Here is a 20,130-nt window from a genome sequence, read left to right as displayed (position 1 = left end):
TTTTTAAAAATAAAATTCTCCTTTCTATTTGGCACAAAATAAATAATAATTCGAAAATATTAATTTTTTAACAAGAAGATAAATTACTAACGACAAGAATATTCAAATTTATAAATAAGCTCTAGTTTTTCCTATATTTTTAAATTTGAATTGTATCCGTATTTCAAAATATGGATTTTTAATTTTTGTAAAAAGATTATTATACTAAAATATTTTTAATAGAAAATTGGAAAAATAATTTTCTATATGATATGCAATGTTTGCTGGTCCCTTTAATCTTCATTAAATTCTAAAGACATTCGATTTTTTTTAATTTGTTACGCAAAAACATCTCAGTCCTTCAATGCTAACGAAAATTACAAACGGACTTTTTCGGAAAGTATATCGTCATATAAACTTTCACTAAGCCTCACATAGGTACCCGACGATTGCAGAAAATAAATTGGATCTTGTAACTGAAAATTAAAAGTTATAAAAATGTAATTTTATAATTAAAAATCGTTTCTCTAAACTTAATAGATTTTTATAAAAAATCACGACCTACATTTTTTACATTAAAACCATCTTGTTGAAGCTCCTTCTTCTTTAGTTTAAAAGTACCTTAAAAAAATTTCTCACATAAGTATTTTAATCGATAAATTTTGAAATATAAAAAATAATTAAAATTATAAGTACCAGTCATTGGTAATTGAGCAAGAACTCGGACAAATAGTGGTCTAGCATACTTTGGTAACGACTTTTGTACACCTTCAGCTAGATTGTTTAGGTTCAACGACTTGTCTGGATCGTAAATCGCTGCCATGCCAGCTTTGCCCTCATTTCCAGGGACCTTGAAAAATTATTAACCTTGTTTATAAACAGCTAATCTGAACTACATTTCATTGTGGTTTTATTATCTTTAAAACTAGTTTTAAAGTGTAAAAATAATTCAAAAAGATATTCAATTACAGACTATAAATAAAGATAGTATGAATAATAATTAAGTAAATAAAACATAAATATAAATTATTGAACAAAAATTCCTGTTGTTAATTATTGATACAATTTACAACTTTTGGTATATTATTAACGATTTAATTACCTCGACTCCATAGACAACAGCATCTTTTAAATTAATTACATTACTAATTACTGCCTCAATTTCTGCTGTTGATACATTTTCACCTCGCCATCTTTAGGACAATAATAGGAGAATTATTAATTACCAGTATTAATAAAATTTGTAATTTATAATTTTACTTTACACACTGGTCTCGTTAGTTGAATATTAATTGTAAATTAAATTTTACATTCACCTAAAGGTATCACCGGTTCTATCTTTAAAGTAGAAGTATCCCAATTCATCCATTACGAGAATGTCACCTAAAGAGGATTCATAATTAAAATTTTGTAAACAGTATCTGGATAATATTTTTTTTCTTTCTTTCATTTTACATCTATTCACAATTACCGGAATTGAAGACTCTATCGCCTTTTTTAAAAACGTCTCGTATTATTTTTTTCTCAGAGGCCTTCTTATCAGCATATCCACTAAAATCATTGACTGCCTTGTTGGGATTGATTTTTCCGACAAAAACACCGGGTTCACCTGAAATTATAAAACAATGGGAAAAGTGAACAATGGAAGATGGGATTTTATATTTATTCATACTGACCGGGTTTGCAGGGGATACAGAAACCATTGGGACCTCTAATTAGCTCTCCAGTTTCCTCATTTACCCTCAATAAAGCTACAGGGTACAAGGCACTTGCATATTTTGGCACGAAGCCCACAGCCCCGACTCTGTTGTCAATGTTTACTGAAAAAAAAATTGTTTGCAATTTGAATAATGATCTAAAAATGAACATTAAGGGGAGGGACATTTTCAAAGAAAGTGGGGATGACGTGAATAGAAAATCTCATTTTAACTCTGAACGTGAAACACAAAACATCGAGGGTCTCTTCTGGATGAAATGCGTCGATGAATTAGTCAGTTGGCTCTAGACCTCTCAAGTTAATTAAATGTTAGACTATTGATATGCGTCAATATATTTGTGACAGTCAGCAACTACCCTTCATTCAGAATAGAAGATCCAAGATGTAACAATTTAATTCTCAAGTTTATTTATAAAAAAGGTTTTTGTAATTTACCCAATCGAATAATTGCATGTTAGACGTTATGCGTCAATATATTTGTGACACTCAACAGTCAACCTTTATTTAGGATAGAAGATCCAAGATGTAACAATTTAATTCTCAAGTTTATTTATAAAAAAGGTTTTTGTAATTTACCCAATCGAATAATTAAATATTAGACGTTATGCGTCAATATATTTGTGACAGTCAGCAACTATCCTTTATTTAGGATAGAAGATCCAAGATGTAACAATTTAATTCTCAAGTTTATTTATAAAAAAGGTTTTTGTAATTTACCCAATCGAATAATTGCATGTTAGACGTTATGCGTCAATATATTTGTGACACTCAACAGTCAACCTTTATTTAGGATAGAAGATCCAAGATGTAACAATTTAATTCTCAAGTTTATTTATAAAAAAGGTTTTTGTAATTTACCCAATCGAATAATTAAATATTAGACGTTATGCGTCAATATATTTGTGACAGTCAGCAACTATCCTTTATTTAGGATAGAAGATCCAAGATGTAACAATTTAATTCTCAAGTTTATTTATAAAAAAGGTTTTTGTAATTTACCCAATCGAATAATTGCATGTTAGACGTTATGCGTCAATATATTTGTGACACTCAACAGTCAACCTTTATTTAGGATAGAAGATCCAAGATGTAACAATTTAATTCTCAAGTTTATTTATAAAAAAGGTTTTTGTAATTTACCCAATCGAATAATTAAATATTAGACGTTATGCGTCAATATATTTGTGACAGTCAGCAACTATCCTTTATCCAGGATGGAAGATCCAAGATGAAAAAATCTAATTAAAACTTTATTTAAAAATTATTTGTAATTTACCTAATCGAATAATTAAATTTATATGTATTCACATTGTCTAAGGTTTTATTATTCTTTTTAAAAAGCGCCATTTCCAGGCCTCTAAAATTAGGATCTCTATAGTCATCAACCTAAAAATCTTAATTTTCGAGAACAAAAAGTATAGCTTATTACCTAAATTAGAATTGCCCTCTGTGGCTCCATAAAACTCTCCGATTTGCTTAATTTGAAATCGTTTAACGAACGGCTCCCAAATTTGAGGCCTGAGACCATTTCCAAATAGCAATCTAACCTTATGGGACGTATCGTACGCACTTGGTGGCACTGTCATCAGATAGCGGCAAATCTCCCCTATATATTGTCCAACCTAAAAATGTTTTCAGTATTTAGAAGTTGTGATACAATTAAAAAATTGAAAATTTAGAAAGTAGTAAAGATTGAGATAATTTATTTAGATCCAGATTTTAATTATTTTATAATTTAAAATAAAAAATTAAAAAACGGAATTTAATTCGAAACGATGATTAATCAATCATTCGAATAAATAAATTATTTTTGAAAAGAAGGTACTTAATAGTTTTGGGAATAATTTTAGGGAAGAAGAGATATTACTGTGCATTCGTAATGTGCGCAATCAGACCAAAATTTGGAGGCACTGAAACGTCTGCGAAGAACGACAGTAATTCCTCTCAAAAGAGCCTGACCTGCCCCAACAACTCCACCAGCTGTGTGATAAAGGGGTAGAGAGTCATAAATTCTGTCTGTCGATCGAAGCCCCAACATGGAGTAAACGCCACATGTCATTAACATATACCTGCAATTATCATCTAAAGTAATTTATTTTCACAAGATTCTTCGTATTTGTATTTTATATTTATATGTTCGTATTTTTATTTCTACTTTTAACATTTTGTTTTGAAATTGTGGAATATTTCTGATATGAAAACAAATTTTAATTTTACCTCAGATTATTAACAACAGCAGCCTTGGGCATGCCGGTAGTACCCGATGTGTAGATATAGATTAATTTATCTTTCGGACCGGATAATTCAAGATCAACTTTAAGAGGCTCAGGTTCAGTGTTATCCAAAGCTGCATTTAGATCAACAACTCCTTCCAATAGTGGAGAATCAGAACTTTCAGACCATTGGTATAGTTTCAGATCGGGAAGTTTATCTCTAATTTCACTAATTGCTGAAAGCGGTTAACTTTTTAGAAAACTAATTACGGAATATTTATATAATTTTCTAAAATTATTTATTTAAAATAGTTGACCAACCGTCTTTTAGTTCGGATCCGTAAATAATGGCTTTACATTCAGCGGCTTTAATACTGTGAATGAGAACATCGCCCCGAAGATTTGAATTCACAAGGGCTGTAACATAGCCGGCTTTACTTAAGCCTAACCAAGTGCCAATATATTCAACTCGTCCTTCCATCACCAGTGCAATGCTGTCACCTTTCATCCCTCTTTTGGGTCGAAAGAAACGACCTATCCGGTTGCTGAAATCCTCCAACTAGAGAAATTGTTATCGACATTGTAAATATTAAGTGGTAGAATTTTAAAAATACTATTTAATTGGTTATATCCACTTAGGATCCACATTATTCCTTCGATTAATCCTAGGATCATTATAGAATTGCCTAATCCCTTAAGAGATTATTTTTTAAAATTTAGTTTATTTGGAAAAATTGTATGCGCATGACTGTAATGATAGGGGTGGGGGAATGGTAGGAGTGGGGATTTCAGGGTATATATTCAAGAATTCTGATGAATTTTGTCATTCATTCAGCGGATTGCAGATGCAATAGTTCTGCTTATTTTTAAGTTACCTCAAAAGTTAATCGCATCGACAATTGTTAGTATTATTATTATTATTAAAATTCTAAATTCATTATTTATACCTCTTGATAGGTCCATTCTTTATCCTCAAAAATGTATGCAATTTTTTCTGGATGCTCATTGGCGAGCTCAGTAAAAATTCTGGCAACTGTCAGTCTTCTAGTTTCCCACACCCAAAGAAGTGCGTTGATTTTAAGAAATCGAAAGGCTCCTCTAAAATCAAAACAATACTCTTAATACTTTTAATATTACATATTATTATTGTTTTAATTAAGGGGTTTCAGATCAAAATTAAAATGCCAATTATGCCCACCATCAAGGAATGTATTGCTGCACTGGAATGCGTGTATCTTCACCATTTTTAATTTTAAAAAAACTATTTCGTATTTACATAGCTTACAATATTTATTAAAAAAAATATCTTATCTTAAATATTTTCTTCAAAAACAAATTCTTAAAAAACCCTCCAATTTAAATGCGTTCAGGGTGCGACGTAAACCCTTAATATTTTCGAAAATAATTTGTTTTTATAAAGACATAAATATATTTATGTATTAGTCAAATGTTTTTAACGGTGATCATATTGACGATCCCCGTAACATCCTCTTCGCTCCTCGCATTAAATTGATTAATTTTAACACAGTCCGGAGAGTAGTTTAAACATTCAATATTTAGATTTGTCAGTAAAAACATTTACACTTATCAATTAATTTATTAATAATTAATAATAATTATACTAAACAAATTTTAATCCTATTATGTGATTGTGTCAATATTTTAATTTTCAACTATTAATTTTAACGGAGTTATTCTTTTGTGTTAAATACAGGAAGTAATCTATAAAACTGATTAACTTTCTCTTTCAATGCACAATTTTTAATTAATGACAAAAAATAATTAAATGTCACTTCTGGAGTAAATTTAATTTTCCATAATTCAAAAAATTTTTTTTAAATTCAATAAAATGAAAAGAATAAAAAATATTTCCGATCTTGTTTAATAATTTTATTTTACTATTCAGTGGCACTGAAAATATCGAATAATGATACTTGAAACTTGTGGTTTTTTTCATTTAATATAATATTTATTCACACGAAATTCAGTAGTGCTTTATTTACAATAATAGCTGTTGATAAATAAATAACATTTACATTTCATGTAAAACAAAATTATTTTTAAAAAAAAATTTTTTTTAATTTTTTTAAAAAATGAACTTTTTTTAGAATAAACTGATATTCTTTGAAAATTCGGTTTGAATGGAATTTTAAAAAATATGATTTTTTAAAAATGAATTTTTGTTGATTCGGGATGTAATTAAGGGGGATTTTTATTGTTGAGAAAAAGAAGACAAAGTAATAAAGAGTAAATTTAAGATTAAATTGCAGACATTGAACACGTGCTAAATGGTGTTTTCTTTCAACCACGTGACATTCACTTTTGCTCGATTTATTCACACATCACGTTCTCTTACAAGTGCGCCACGACCATATAGAAAGAATAAATATGAGTGTGCACATGTATTCGAAAAAATTTCAAGAACGTTATAGAAGAGAATAAATTTTTTTAAATTTGCAAAAAAAATATTAACAATCTTTACATATAAAACTTATTTTTAAACTTAAATTGAAATGTAATTCTTCCAATTTAGAAAGAAAGTAAATTTTTTGATTTAAAAAAATTTTAAGAAAAGTAAAATTGCAATTTAAATTTTGGGACGTAAATTAAAATAATTTAAATTCTTCCAATTTAGAAAGAAAACAAATTTTTTTATTAAAAAAAATTGTACGATAAGTAAAAAATGTTAAAAAAGCTTTTTAAAATAATTTAATTTAAAAAACTTTCAAGTTTTTTTTAACTTTATTTATTTTAAAATTTAATTTAAAATAAAAGAAAAAATGTCCAAACATCAAAAAACAAAAAATACTTCACTTTTCCGTAAAATGAAATCAAAATATTTAAATTTCAAATTTGAATTTTAAATTTTCACATGTATTTTTGGTCAAAATGTCACGACTCCCAAAAAAAATTGAAAATTCCCTCAAAGTGAGGAATAATTTTTAAGAAATTTAAATTTAATTAAAATAACAAATTACTTTCATTTTTTACTAAACTTTTAAAATATACGATTAAAATAACAAATAATTTTTATTGAATTATTCATTCAAAATAAAATTCATTAACTTCAGTGATACCTTTGGAGAAAATAAATTTCAACAATATTATAGAAAGTGACAAGACTCATTAACCCTTATCTTTTATTTATGTCAACTAAAAATAGAAGTCTCACAAAATGTTTACGTTGTAAAATTTAAGAGATTAACAATAATTAATAAACTGATTAAATTCTCAATTGAAATCGAGAATGTTAATTTATATAATTAATTATTTTATATTCAATGAGAATCGAAATTAACAATGCGAGATAAATTGAAACATTTAAAAAAAATTTGTTGTTTCATTAATTAAATTGCATTTGTCAATTGTAATTAATCATTTCGATCTAATTAAATTTTTTTTTTAAATAATTAACAAAATTTTTACAAATATTATTTAAAATTTTTTCTTAATATTTAAAACTTTCCTTTAGTAAAATTTAAAACATTTTTCTAATAAAATTTAAAACTTTTCTGTAATAAAATTAAAAAATTTATTTTAAAAATTAATGAGAAACAAATGATAGAATGTGTAAAAATTAAATAATTTTTAATAAGTGATAATAAAATTTTGCAAGTTTGTGATTGTTTGTCATCTGTTTGATACATAATAATTATTGCTATTGACCTGAATCCAATCAGGGTCATTCGAATTAAATTTTATTTTGACTGCATGAATAATGTTCGAGATTAATCTATGTTTCTATTACAAAAAAAAACATAACACGCACATTTTCTATTTAATGAAATACACTTTACAATCTTTAATTTCTAAAAAAAAAATTTATACCTACTTCTTACTTTATATGCAATTTTTATAAAATTTTTTTATAAAAAATTATTTTATAAAAATTTTTTAAAAAATTATTATTTTTAAAAAAATTTAAAAAGATATAAAAAATAAATATGTTTCTAAATTTGAATAAAACATTTTATATTACTTAACAAAACAATTTTTATCAGCACAAAAAATTTATATAAAAAAATGTATAGAATACGAGAAATGGATAATATTTTTAAAAAAGACAATATCTTATCAATTTTAGAATATTTTTCACATTCGACATCGTAATCTTCATCGAACTTTGGTTATTTTGATTTAACCTTAGTAAAAATAAGCCTTATTTTAAAAAAAAAATATAAAAAATGTTATAAAATATTTTTTTAAAAAAATTTTTAAAAAATTTTTTGAAACAATACCATGAAAAGTTATTTAATCCTATTTAAATATTTTATTTTCTTAAAAAAAAACCCGAAAACAAATTGCCAGAGAATGGAAAACAAATATAATTTTAGAGTGATAAATAGAATTATTAGAGTTAAACAACATTTATAAATGATGTTATGAACTCGGCTATTATTTTCACAATGCTCATCTGAAAATTAGGGCAAAATCCTTAAACAATTTACGAGCACAACATTCCACTCCACTGGAATAAAAAAAACTCTACTATTTTTATGGTATATAAAGATTTTCTGATTAAATATAAATATAAAAAAAATAAAGTGGTAAAAAATTTTTCTCCCGTATTTTTTTTGAAAATAAAAAATTATTTCTCTCTAAATTTTTTTTTTGTTGAATCGTAAATTTAACCATTTTTCAAAGTTCTGCAAAAAAAATATGTTCTTTTGTGGTAATTAATCAAAAATTTTATGTTGTATTTTAATTGTCATAATATGGGGAAAAATTTGAAATATTCTATTAAAGTTTTATATTCAATAGAAATGTACTTTTCGATATGAATTATTAACTTTTATTTAGAGAGAATATTTTATTTCCTCAATTCGCTACTATTGTAATAGAAACAAAATGATTGACAGTATTTTTATTGACAAATTGACGTTTCATGATTCACAATATTAACACTCAATGTACCTATGATCATATGTACCTCTATATCCATTATTCGAAATAGTATTCATACAAGTGAATATTTGGTCATTCAACTTTTTTTTCTTCTTTTGTTCTTGAAATAATTCTCAAATTTCTTAAAAAATAGATTTTAAATAAATTTTTTGTTATTCTTAATATACCTACAAAAACCAAAACAAAAATAAAAAATTTATAAAAAATTCCGTATTTGGCATTTTTTGGGGTACTTTGCTATACCCCAGTTGTACTGTCTATGATTAATTAATTAACGTCCGAGAATTTTTTTTAAATTATATTTTTATTTTACTTTAAATTATTTTTCTGGGAGAAGATTTGTTTCAAAATTAAAAAAAACACTCACAATAGATCCCTTGGCAAGGTCCTGTAAAGAATATAGAAGAACCTCCATCGACTTCCGGTTAAAATGAATATTCCCAAAAGAATTGCAATGAACGTGAAGAGAATTGTTTGAAATTCGATCATTTTGCTGAGTGCGATTCCGCTAAGAATCAGCACCGCAATTAGAATTTCTTTCTTCCCTTTTAAACTAGGTATTTATTTCTAATTGGATACGATAACAAACCAAAAAAAAAGTCAAAAGAAAAAAAACAATCACTTTTTGCCAAAAATAACGAATTCTTTTGTTTTTTTATTTGCAAAATTTCGTTGCTTCAGCACAAATTATTGTGACAACACACTCTACATTCGAGAACGGTGATGAGACAACTGAACAGCATTGAAACGAAAGGCATGAAACTACATTTACTTCAGATTGAATGGATATTGTGTATAGTGTACAGAGAATTATACGTATATACACGTACACATATACACCTCGCAAATGATGATAATCGTCATCAGCATCAGGACTGTTTAAACGGCATATATACTCGAATATTTTGCGCAAGAGATATTATTATAGACAATAATACTAATAATCAGACAAATTTTTCATTGCGGTGCAAAAAATTTTAATTTTCAATTTTAGAAAATTTTTTATTTTACTATTCGAGTGATGATGACTATATTGTTTAAATACTTTTCGAAAATTAACAATCCAATTTGCCAATAAGTTCCTAATAGAAGCGAATTTTCAAGTATTCGTGTGGTCATCGTTTTTAAAAATTAATTTTCCGCCATATTGGATCCGCCATTTTGAATTTTTAACAACTTTTATCAGATTCATAGTCAGCGATCTTTAATCCCCCGATTTTTTAAAAATCTGACTTCAAATTTGTAATAAGCCACATAAAAACACCCAATTTATCAAATTTTAATAAACTGTCCGCCATATTGGATCCACCATTTTGGATTTTGAAAATTTTTTTAATCTAACTTTAGATTATTAATCAGCGATCCCAAGAACCACCGAGTAACAAGTTTCAAGCGAATCTCATCAAATTTTTATAAATTGTCCGCCATATTGAATCCGCCATTTTGAATTTTGAAAACTTTTTAATTCTAACTTTAGATTCGTTATCAGCGATCCAAAAAAAACCCCAAGTAACAAGTTTCAAGCGAATCTGATCAATTCAGGGTCCAAAAAATATCAATGTAATTTATTTAAAAATAAATATTTTTTTATACAAAAAGTTTGTATCCTGAACTGGAAATAAAACGTAAAAACATTTTTTATATCATTTTATGGGAAAAAAAATTAACCTACTATGAAAAAAATTTTTGAAAATCTTTTTTCCACGTGGTTGACTGTCCCAAACCTTTGAAAACATAACAATGTCGAAATATAGATAAACAAAAGAATAATTCAGGCATTTAGGAAAATAAAAAGTTCTTTGTAACCTTCTTCTAATAGTTTTTTGTTGAAAGAAAAAAATTCGTTTTGCCATGGATACATTTCAATATCCAACTATTTTCACTGTTGCGAGTCCTTTGAAAATATTTTGGAAACAAGCAGTACAGACAATTTTACTCGCTATTAGAATTCTTCTCCTGGGAATGACACTACTTCTCTTTATTCCAAAAGAGAATGAAATGAAAATAAATAATTTACCAACGAATTCACCACTTAGACGACAATTTTTGGAAGTACCCAAAAATTTCTATCATCCTAACGATGAGAAACTTAAAGAAATTCTCCAATTCAAGAATATTAATTATTGGCGTGGAAATTGGGCAGGAGATAATTATTTTTCATTCCTGCCCAAATGTAAATCTGAAGCAAGTTTATAGCAAAATATTCTTTAATTATTTGATACTAAATTTAAAATTAACCAAAACTTAAATTTTAATTAAAAATTTTTCAGCTAAAAATGTTGAAGTTAAATGGAGATAATTATACGGAAAGTGTTATTAAATCGAGAAAGGATATCAAATTTTTTAAAAAACCATGCACGAGTTTAGTTTTTGGTTTTTCAAATAACGAAATTATCACATGGCAAATGAATTATTATTGCCCTTCAACTTTTTGGACGGAACGAACAATATTTGGCTCTTATGGTCCGATGAAGGCAATAAATAGAAAAAAAAGTGAGGCAAGAATATTTTAAAAATAAAACAAATACCGTTAAATCTAAATGAAATGGTTATTGAAAAAAAAATTCTCCGATATATTCATTTCTATTTACAATATGAAGGGTATTTATTTGAAATTTTTAGTTTTATTCGAAAATTGGATATCCCCATTTTTGCCTGAAAACCAATTGTTTCGTGGCTGCCGTTCCGAAAAAGAAGAATAATTTTCGAATTTTAATTCATGACAATAATTCAAGGCAGATTATTATTTCAGATAAACGTAAATTTCTGTACGATGGAAATTTTTCATTAAATTATAAATAAATGTTCACTATTACATTACTATAATTTTATTTCACTATTTACTATAATAATCTAGATTTTGTGGTGTTCAAGATACAAATACGGAAAATTATTTGACATTTAGTAGTGGATATGATAAAAATTTTCCTATTTTTGTGAATACGAAAAATATATGTTTGTACGATTTTATTATTAATTTGAAAATTTAAAAAACTTTTCAATAAATATTTTTTAATAATTATTATTTCTATTTTTTAAAATTAGATACGTATGCTATGATATGTCTGATGGTACATTTAGTTACGAACATCCTTTCATTAATTATGGTCACACAAACGGTGCCATCCTTATGAAACCAAATACTCCTAAAATCTCCAAACTCTCTTTACATCTTGTGAAAATTGATGAAGGTACTAATTTCAAAAGTGTTTTCTAAAGTTTTATGTTTAGGTACTACAATTAAATTCGTAGTTTTCGAAAGGGGACTTTTGGCCCTCTTTTCAGCTTTATAATTTGAGTTTATTGTAAAATTTATAATAAATATAGATTATTATAGTTTATTATAAAATTAATAATTTTACAGAGAATCTTTACTTAAAAAAATTGACCAATAAGAAGACGGAGGTTAAATTGCCGAAAGAAATAAATCCGAGATCGTATTTTGTTGGATGTCAATGGTTTGAAGATTATGCAACTGTAGTAATTACGAGCAGAAATTTCCAAACCACGTGGTACCTTTCCTGTAGTTATAAAAGTAATGAATTTATTTAATAGGTTTAAGGGGGAATCCTATACTTTTGGAGATTTACAAATAATGCTTTTTCGGAATTTTTTTAAGAAAGAAAAAAGTAACCTAGACTTTCGACTTTGTTGGGAGGTTTTCGTAGATATTTGAAGTATTTGCCAAAAGAATTTTTGACAAAAATATTAAAATATAAACAAACTAAAATTAACTGTCGACGGTCAACTGTTAATTTAGTAAATACTTTCGTGTTTTAGGATCCTTTGTATTTAATTTTAATCAGCCTGTCAATGATGTAATTCTAAATTATTGATTGCATCTTACTCCAAACCATCTTTAAATCATATTGACTGTTGATTAGGGAAATGTACAGCTAATTTATTCGCTGTATGTGATTGTTCATGAATAGGAAATTCATATAATGTATGCATTGTTTCTACTTAACATATAGCATGTGTTTAAATAATATTCACTTTTAATAAACTGAAATTTTTATGGCTATTATTAAAATTTTGATATAGGTACAGGTTGTGCAATTTTACTAGCACAATCTGTGCCAAAGTTTGTAAAAATTGTTCAAACTCTTCCCCAAGCTGAATCTGTAATTTTATCTTACGTTTGTTAATTCTTTGATTTGAGATATCTTGTCCTACAAAACCTGGTACTGAAGCATTTAGTAGCCATAGTTTATAAACACTGTTCAAAATCTTCATCAGACTGAAGCTGTACTTTTATCTTATATTTGTTCATCAATAAAATGCATTAATGAAATTTTTTGATTTGAAATATCTTGTTATATAAAATCTGGTAGCATTAATTTTTCTGTAGGAATCATTATATTGTCTCGTGGTTTTTCTAAGACGGATTGAAAATAAATTCAATGATGCTGAGTTACATTATTTCCATGTATGATTTCTTAATGGTTGTCTAATTGTAAAGAGTCCACTGAATAGGATGCAAGTTTATACCAAATTGAACCTATTTTATAGTAATGACAGAATTAGTGATGACAGAATTAGTGGTGAAAGAATTACCAATCAATAAGTGTTCCAAAATTTGTTAATATATGAGTTCGAGGATTTAGAAAAAGACTTCTGCTGGTATACATGTTACTATGTGATTAGCTCTTGCTAATCTGTTTCCTTCTGGATAGCAGGGGTTTAATGATGACTTGACAATCGTTACCTTAAAACACTCCATGTAACTTGAGCTTACCTGGTTGGTGACTGCTAGAAGGCTACCAACAGACTGACTGGAAGTAACTGCCCCTCACTCTTCTTTGAATTCCTGAACACAATCATTTTAAGCGAATGTAGCAAATAAACCCAATGGAAACAGGCAGGGTGCAAATTATAAAACCTATTTTTAAAATTCCTTCTTAGAACCAAGTGGAAAATGTAAGATACTTTGGACTAAAGATTGGACCCTAACGAAAGGCTATAGTGACATTTTGTCTGCTGGATTTAACGATGGCAATAAATTGCTAACAGTGACACCCTCCGATTCTGAAAAACGAACATCTCAAATTATCAGTGTGATAAATAGGGACATTTATTCCTTAACACCGGACTTTTTATTCGTAGTGGAACTTTTACGATGGGATAAAGCTAACGAGGTAGGAAAATAAAATTCCAACTAGAAATGCTTACAGATAAACTATAGTTAGTAAGCATTTCTATAAACTATAGTTTATCTGTAAGCATTCCTAGTTGGAATAATAGTAAGCTAACAATTAGTAATAATTTTGACGATTTCTAGATTGTTTACTACATTGCAACGAAAATTTCCAATCCTGAGGAAAGACATCTTTATAAATCCTCTATTGCAAATTGGACAACGTCTCAAGTTTATTGCTTGACTTGTGATGACGAAAATTCATCCAAAAGTGAATTGGTTCAATGGCCAACTTGTCATTATTCTTCGGTGACATTTTCACCTGAAGGAAGCTACTATTTGCTGGATTGTCTTGATGATAAGGGAGGTATGTCGTGAATCAAAGAACATAGATTGTCTTTAAGATGTTCTCAAAGAGTTCTTTCATTCTGTTCTTCGGTATAAAAAACTTAATTATCTTTTATTACGTTTGAAATTATATTACCGCAGATCTGGAGAATTTTCCCGAAACATTTATAGTACCAACTAAAAGCAATGGGATTGTGGTATCCTTAGATAATCGTCAATTTGAAAAGGAGACATACAAAGAACTGTTTCATCATCAGCCAAAGGTTCAATTTTTCCAATGTCCTATCGCTGATGGAAAATATAAAGTAAGTCTTAGTCTTTTTGGATTTAGTTCTGGCTTTACTTGTTCTTAGTTCTTGGCACTGTCTTCTTGACCTCCAAGGGGGCAGACATGAAGACTCGGTATCCTCCACTGCCAGCAAAGTGGCTTACGCTTTCTCCAAATCATTCCTTACGTAGAAAACAGCTTGGGCTTCTTTTACAGTTCACAAACTTATGATCGACTTCTTCAACTGATCTGCTTCTTCCTGGTCGGTGACCACAACAGCGATCTTCATCCCTAGCTTATTTGGTCCCTTACTGCTTTTCTGCTTCTCGAGAACATCTTGCAGCCTCTGCTGCACCTCATCTTTCTGGGTAAGGCAATCCAAGTCGCGGATCTCATCCGGCGAAATGATCGCAAAATTTAATCATCTTTACACTTTTTGGGGTCCATTTCAGGTTGGTCGGCAGTTAGGAATCCTTCGTACCGTTTTAAATCATCTTCTTCTAAAATAACCTAAGTTCAAAGGCCTAGTTTTTGTTCGTTGAAAACTTTGTGCCTACGAATTCGATGATTCTATTCTTGCTGTCTAAATGTCCTTTAGTAAAAAGTCCCAGCATCAGGTATCAGGAGAACATACAAGATTCTTGGTAGTGGACTTCCATCCGCGAGGTTGGTCCCCTAAAGTAACCCAAATCCAAATGCTAAAATTCTGTTCCTTTTAGGCAAGAATTAAACTTCAACTTCCGCCGGAATTTACTCCTAATAAAAAATATTCTCTCATTATGGGAGTTGATTCAAGAATAGGATCACAGCAGGTTAACCGAAAATGGAAGATTGACGTTGGTAATTCTAAATTCTAATATTCTCCTTATATTGATACAACAAAATAGTATCATACAACAGATATTCTCACCAATAATAAATCTTTTCCGAAGGAACTTATGCTTCCATTGAAAAAGAGTACATTTACGCTGTGGCTGATGTCAGAGGTTCCGGATATCAAGGATACGAATTCGAATCAGAACTTTACAGAAACATTGGTAGCCCAGAAGTTAAAGACCTTCTAGAAGTCCTCCACTGGATGTTAAATAATCTTTCGTACATCGATGGCGATAATATCTTCCTCCAAGGTGAACAATATGGTGGAATGGTTGCAATTCTAATTGCCCTAAAGGAACCAACTTTGATTAAGGCAGTGTCTGTATATCATCCTCCGCTATTCTGGACTGGGACCACTGCCTTTTTTGCCGAAAGACTTCTCGGACTACCAACAATAGAAGATAATTATTACGGGTAAAATAAATTACACTACATTTAAAAATATTTTCTCCACTGCCTTTTTATATTACTTTAATCCCATTTCATCAAAGATACAAAGAAAAAAGTATTGGCGAAAACGTTAGCAAATATCAAAATATGAAAATTCTAATTGTAATGGACATGAGTACAAGTAGTGGTGGGCACTCTCAACAAATTTCAATGATTAGAGACAAAATGAATAACGAGTCATATCCTTTTGAATTTATGAATGTAAGTTTCATTCAGTTCTACAAACTAAAATGAACACCAACTTTTTTTTTGTGATTAATAAATATCCAATTGATAAAAAATGACTCGTCACTTTATCATCGTCAACTATAAATGATAATATTGATTACAGTTATTGTGTTTGAAAAATAGGTTATTGAACTTTGTTACGGATCTGTGATTGAACGAGCGCGTCATAAATTGTCTTATTATCAGATGATGTTCCAATACTTTGATAAATACAATAGCAAAAATTATTAATCACCTTTTTTCATGAAAACTTGTGTATATTTATAAAGACTTTCAAATATAATAATATACAATATAGTTAAGCAGCCTTGTTATATAAAAAGAAATAATAAACAATATATATATATTACATTTAGAGGTAAATTGGTGATGAACATCGAGACCAATTCGGTCAGGAATACTTTATGATGATAGGCACTGAAACAAAAGTGGTCGTAATTTAATTAGGTACTTATAATATTTATAATACAATAGCAGAAATTAGGGTTTAGTATTTGAAATTCAAAATTTAAAAAAAACACTTCAGCATTGTGGAAAGAGGTGAAAGGCAATAAGTTATTTTTGGCGAATGGAGAAAAAAGTTAGAAATCAACATAATTTCAAAAATACGAAAAAAATTGATATTTAAGTAATTTTAAAAGATACCTTGATTCCTTAAAATTGTCTGCTATCTCAGGACGAGGTAAAGCACGACGACGTCTAAAACTGAAAATTTCATTTGCCAATCTAACCACAATGTTGAAATAAATATATTTGTTTGATATGCATTTTCTTCAATGAATTGAACTTAATATCCTTAAGGGGGGTTCACCAGTTTGTGCAAGGGTCCTGGTGGCGTGTGGACTAACTAAAAACTAACCCATTAGTAAGAAAAGGATAGTATCCAGGGCCGTAACGACGTAGGTGCAGTTGAGAACCCCTAACAATTTTTAAGGAAATTTTTTTTCTTTTTATTAATTAAAGCTCTAGACATCTACTTTTAGGCTATAAATGCCCTTTTTAAAAAACTTTTTAAATCATTTTTAAAAAAAAATTTTTTAAACTTTTTGAAAAAGTTAAATTCATGGTGTGGTGAAAAATTCTTAAAAACCTTTTTTCCCCGTTATAACTGGTGTAACCCCCTTGAAAGATTTTATTTTCTTTACCCACCTATAATACAAAGAATAATTGTCAATGTAATTGCAATGACAATTATTCGGGATTTAATATTTTGCATCCATGCACGGCGTTGAGCTCTCTTTGCAGCATCTCTAAATTCATTTCCCACCATATTTAATCGATCACTGGCTGCCTGTAAATCTTCCATTCTTTCTCCTCTTTCCATTACTTTTTGCACATTGTCACGCATCGTATCCGTCACTTCTTTTATTTGTATTTTCACACTGAAATTTTTTTGTGATTTTTATTATTAACTTTTATTCCATATCAGCTTGGAAAATATAATCTAAATCTCTCGGAAAATTAAAAATCTTTTGTTTTTTATATTTTACCTGGAAATTTTTCCATCTACGTGAACTTCACCACTGGCCGAACTACTGTGACTGAAAATTAAATTCAATATACATTCTTATCCAAAGATGATAAAAATTAATTAAAGAAGAATTCACAATGCTATTAATTTGCATTTTTAAGTGTTCTCAAAGTAAAATTCGATTTATTATAATTTGATTAATTATTTTTAGATTTATTCTACTTGCTTTGATGGCCTACCTTCCTAGGATCAAATTTTTAATTTTATAATAATTTCAAAAAAGAAGTTTAGAGTGAAAAAATTTTAAAAACGAAAATTGAAACTAATATTGAGAACAGATAATTTTTAATCTCAAGTACACAAGCACATTTAATACTCATCTTCTTTATTAATTTGATGACATCAAAAAATTTATCAGTAATTAACGTCTTCATAATATCAAATAAAATGGATTTATCAAGAACGTTATCACTTAATTTTCTTAATTAGTCACAGTCTTTTAATAAAACTTTGACAGCTCGAAACAAAATCTTTGACGAAATTTAAAAAAATCGAACTCTTAAATTTTCAATTAAATATTTAAAATTATTTATCTCCATTCAAATTAAAATCTAAACTTATTTTTCATTTCATTCATTTATGTCAAATAAATGAATGAAATGAAAAATAAGTTTTATTCAAATAATTTTTTGTAAATACCACGTTAAGAGTGGCATTAATGTTAAATACTTCTTTAAAAAATTCATTAATAAAATATGAATTATTGTTCAATGGTATAAATTATAAAATCAGACTTTTGAACTACTAGTGTTGAGGATGAATTTAAAAAATTTCCTTATACGTAAAATTAGTGTCAGACATAAATAAAAAATTTGAATCAATAATTACGTACACGTGTACAATTTCCTCCTCCATGTCGCTGTCGTATTCCAAAAGAAATTCCTAAGTAAAATTAATAAAATTTTATTAATACAAAATAAAAACTATATTTTATTTATTTTGAACAGGAAATGAAAAAAAAAACAATATACCTTCTCACTGTCTTGTGCACCTCTCAAATCTTCGTGAGATAAACTACGCCCATATTTAGTGGGCATAGTTAAAAAATTAATTTAAATTCACTGAATTCACACAAACTGAATGATATATTTTTGGAATGTGTCGTCCATTACATGGAATATTTTGTGAAAATAAGAAAAATGTATTATTTCATGTTCTTGTTCACTACATGATTACAAATAATGCGCAGCCATATTTCTGATAAACAGTGTCCACGACAGTGTAGATTTCTCTAGCACCAACTGAGAAAATAAATTTAATTCAGAGAAATCCTGGGTAGATGACACCAGATTCCTGATATTGGACTTTATATTTGGATAATTGTTCATAAAAAAAATATATCAATATTGATAATTATTGTTATAGTTGTGATACAAACTTTTTTAAAATTTTATTTTTTTTACAAAAAACTTATATTAATAAATGTTAAAATTGAAATAAAAATTAATTAATTTAGTAATTAATATTTATAATAATAATAAATATTAATAATAAATAATAATAATAAATAATATTAATAATAATAATAATAATAAATAAATATTTGTAAAAAATAATTAAAAACAAATTAAAAAATTAAATTAAAACAGTAATGTTTATAAAAATCATAAAAGAACTTTTCATTACGTCCTGAAATGGTATTTCAATGGTCAAAATTAAATTTTTGTAAAAGTAATAATAATTGAATTTTAAGAAACATTTGATTATTCAATAAATTATTTATTTTTTATATTTAAATAATTGAATTCTAGTAGAATTTTCTAATAAAAATTGATTTTCATTTCATAAAAATGAATTTCAGTTAAAATTTTAAATGATAATTGAATATTAAAAGCAATATAGCGTAAATTTTTAGAAATAATTAAATTTTGAAATTAATTTTTTTGAAAAAGTTTAATTAAATTTTTTTTTTATATTATTTGAAGTTTTTATTTTTGGTCCGTAAAGTCCGTATATTTAAATACTTTCACTGGTTCGAGCCCTGATGTTCAAAAGATTTTTAAAAATTGTAGTGATTATAAAAGTGTTGCATTCATTAAAAAAAAGTTTCTTTTTAAATTAAAAATTTTTTTTTAAATTCATAAAAAAACCACTGTTATAGAAGTTAACAGTAATTATTATAAATGAAGAGAGGGAGAAAAGAACATTTTCAGGCAGCGTTATAGGAGAAATCAATTTGCCGTGTACCAGACAATTATTTAGATTTTATAGCAGCAGTAAATAGTGATATTAGTATAGTAATAAACTGTGCCTATTATAATTTTTTTATTCGACCCTGTAAGAACTATTTTTGCTTTAAAAAAAAAAGGAAAGGCAAAAAAGGTAAGAAGTGTTTTATGACTGCGAATATACACTTTTTATTTTCACATTAATAGACATTCTACATTTAGTTGTCACAACATGACGACAATATAGAAAAATAACTTGATTGTCGACGTTTACGATTACTTTAAAGTATTCGTGTGTTTATAAATTAAA

At 27.5% G+C, this 20,130-nt stretch overlaps 3 protein-coding genes across 4 annotated transcripts; 1 reads left to right on the top strand and 2 right to left on the bottom strand.

The window, feature by feature from the left end:
• Nucleotides 1-313: 313 nt before the first annotated feature.
• LOC122506563 (long-chain fatty acid transport protein 4) lies at nucleotides 314-9,559 on the bottom strand. The gene is made up of 13 exons (XM_043618824.1): nucleotides 9,182-9,559; nucleotides 4,857-5,007; nucleotides 4,231-4,468; nucleotides 3,914-4,145; nucleotides 3,564-3,765; nucleotides 3,126-3,318; nucleotides 1,656-1,799; nucleotides 1,451-1,588; nucleotides 1,296-1,362; nucleotides 1,082-1,172; nucleotides 676-829; nucleotides 545-600; nucleotides 314-455 (listed from the first exon to the last, which is right to left on the bottom strand). Exons 1-13 carry the CDS (start codon nucleotides 9,301-9,303, stop codon nucleotides 357-359), a joined length of 1,887 nt encoding a protein of 628 aa, XP_043474759.1. The 5' UTR covers nucleotides 9,304-9,559; the 3' UTR covers nucleotides 314-356.
• Nucleotides 9,560-11,875: 2,316 nt separating this feature from the next.
• Nucleotides 11,876-15,861, top strand: LOC122506449 (venom dipeptidyl peptidase 4-like). The gene is made up of 6 exons (XM_043618636.1): nucleotides 11,876-12,005; nucleotides 13,720-13,952; nucleotides 14,096-14,318; nucleotides 14,441-14,604; nucleotides 15,287-15,407; nucleotides 15,500-15,861. The coding sequence occupies exons 1-6, from the start codon at nucleotides 11,876-11,878 to the stop codon at nucleotides 15,859-15,861; spliced, it is 1,233 nt and encodes a 410-aa protein (XP_043474571.1).
• Nucleotides 15,412-18,877, bottom strand: LOC122506561 (synaptobrevin homolog 2-like). Of its 2 annotated transcripts, XM_043618821.1 has the most exons (6): nucleotides 18,624-18,877; nucleotides 18,485-18,534; nucleotides 17,612-17,662; nucleotides 17,271-17,503; nucleotides 16,767-16,826; nucleotides 15,412-16,538 (listed from the first exon to the last, which is right to left on the bottom strand). In XM_043618821.1, the coding sequence occupies exons 1-5, from the start codon at nucleotides 18,687-18,689 to the stop codon at nucleotides 16,789-16,791; spliced, it is 438 nt and encodes a 145-aa protein (XP_043474756.1). In that variant the 5' UTR covers nucleotides 18,690-18,877; the 3' UTR covers nucleotides 15,412-16,538; nucleotides 16,767-16,788. The 2 variants fall into 2 exon arrangements, with proteins under 2 accessions (XP_043474756.1, XP_043474757.1); XM_043618822.1 differs by lacking the exon at nucleotides 16,767-16,826.
• Between the last annotated feature and the right edge of the window lie 1,253 nt (nucleotides 18,878-20,130).

This window comes from Leptopilina heterotoma, unplaced genomic scaffold (genome assembly GCF_015476425.1).
Source record: "Leptopilina heterotoma isolate Lh14 unplaced genomic scaffold, ASM1547642v1 Lhet_42, whole genome shotgun sequence".
Classification (NCBI taxonomy): Eukaryota; Metazoa; Arthropoda; class Insecta; order Hymenoptera; family Figitidae; genus Leptopilina; species Leptopilina heterotoma.
The sequence above is the reverse complement of the archived record's forward strand: the minus strand, read 5'-3'. Positions and strand labels throughout refer to the sequence as shown.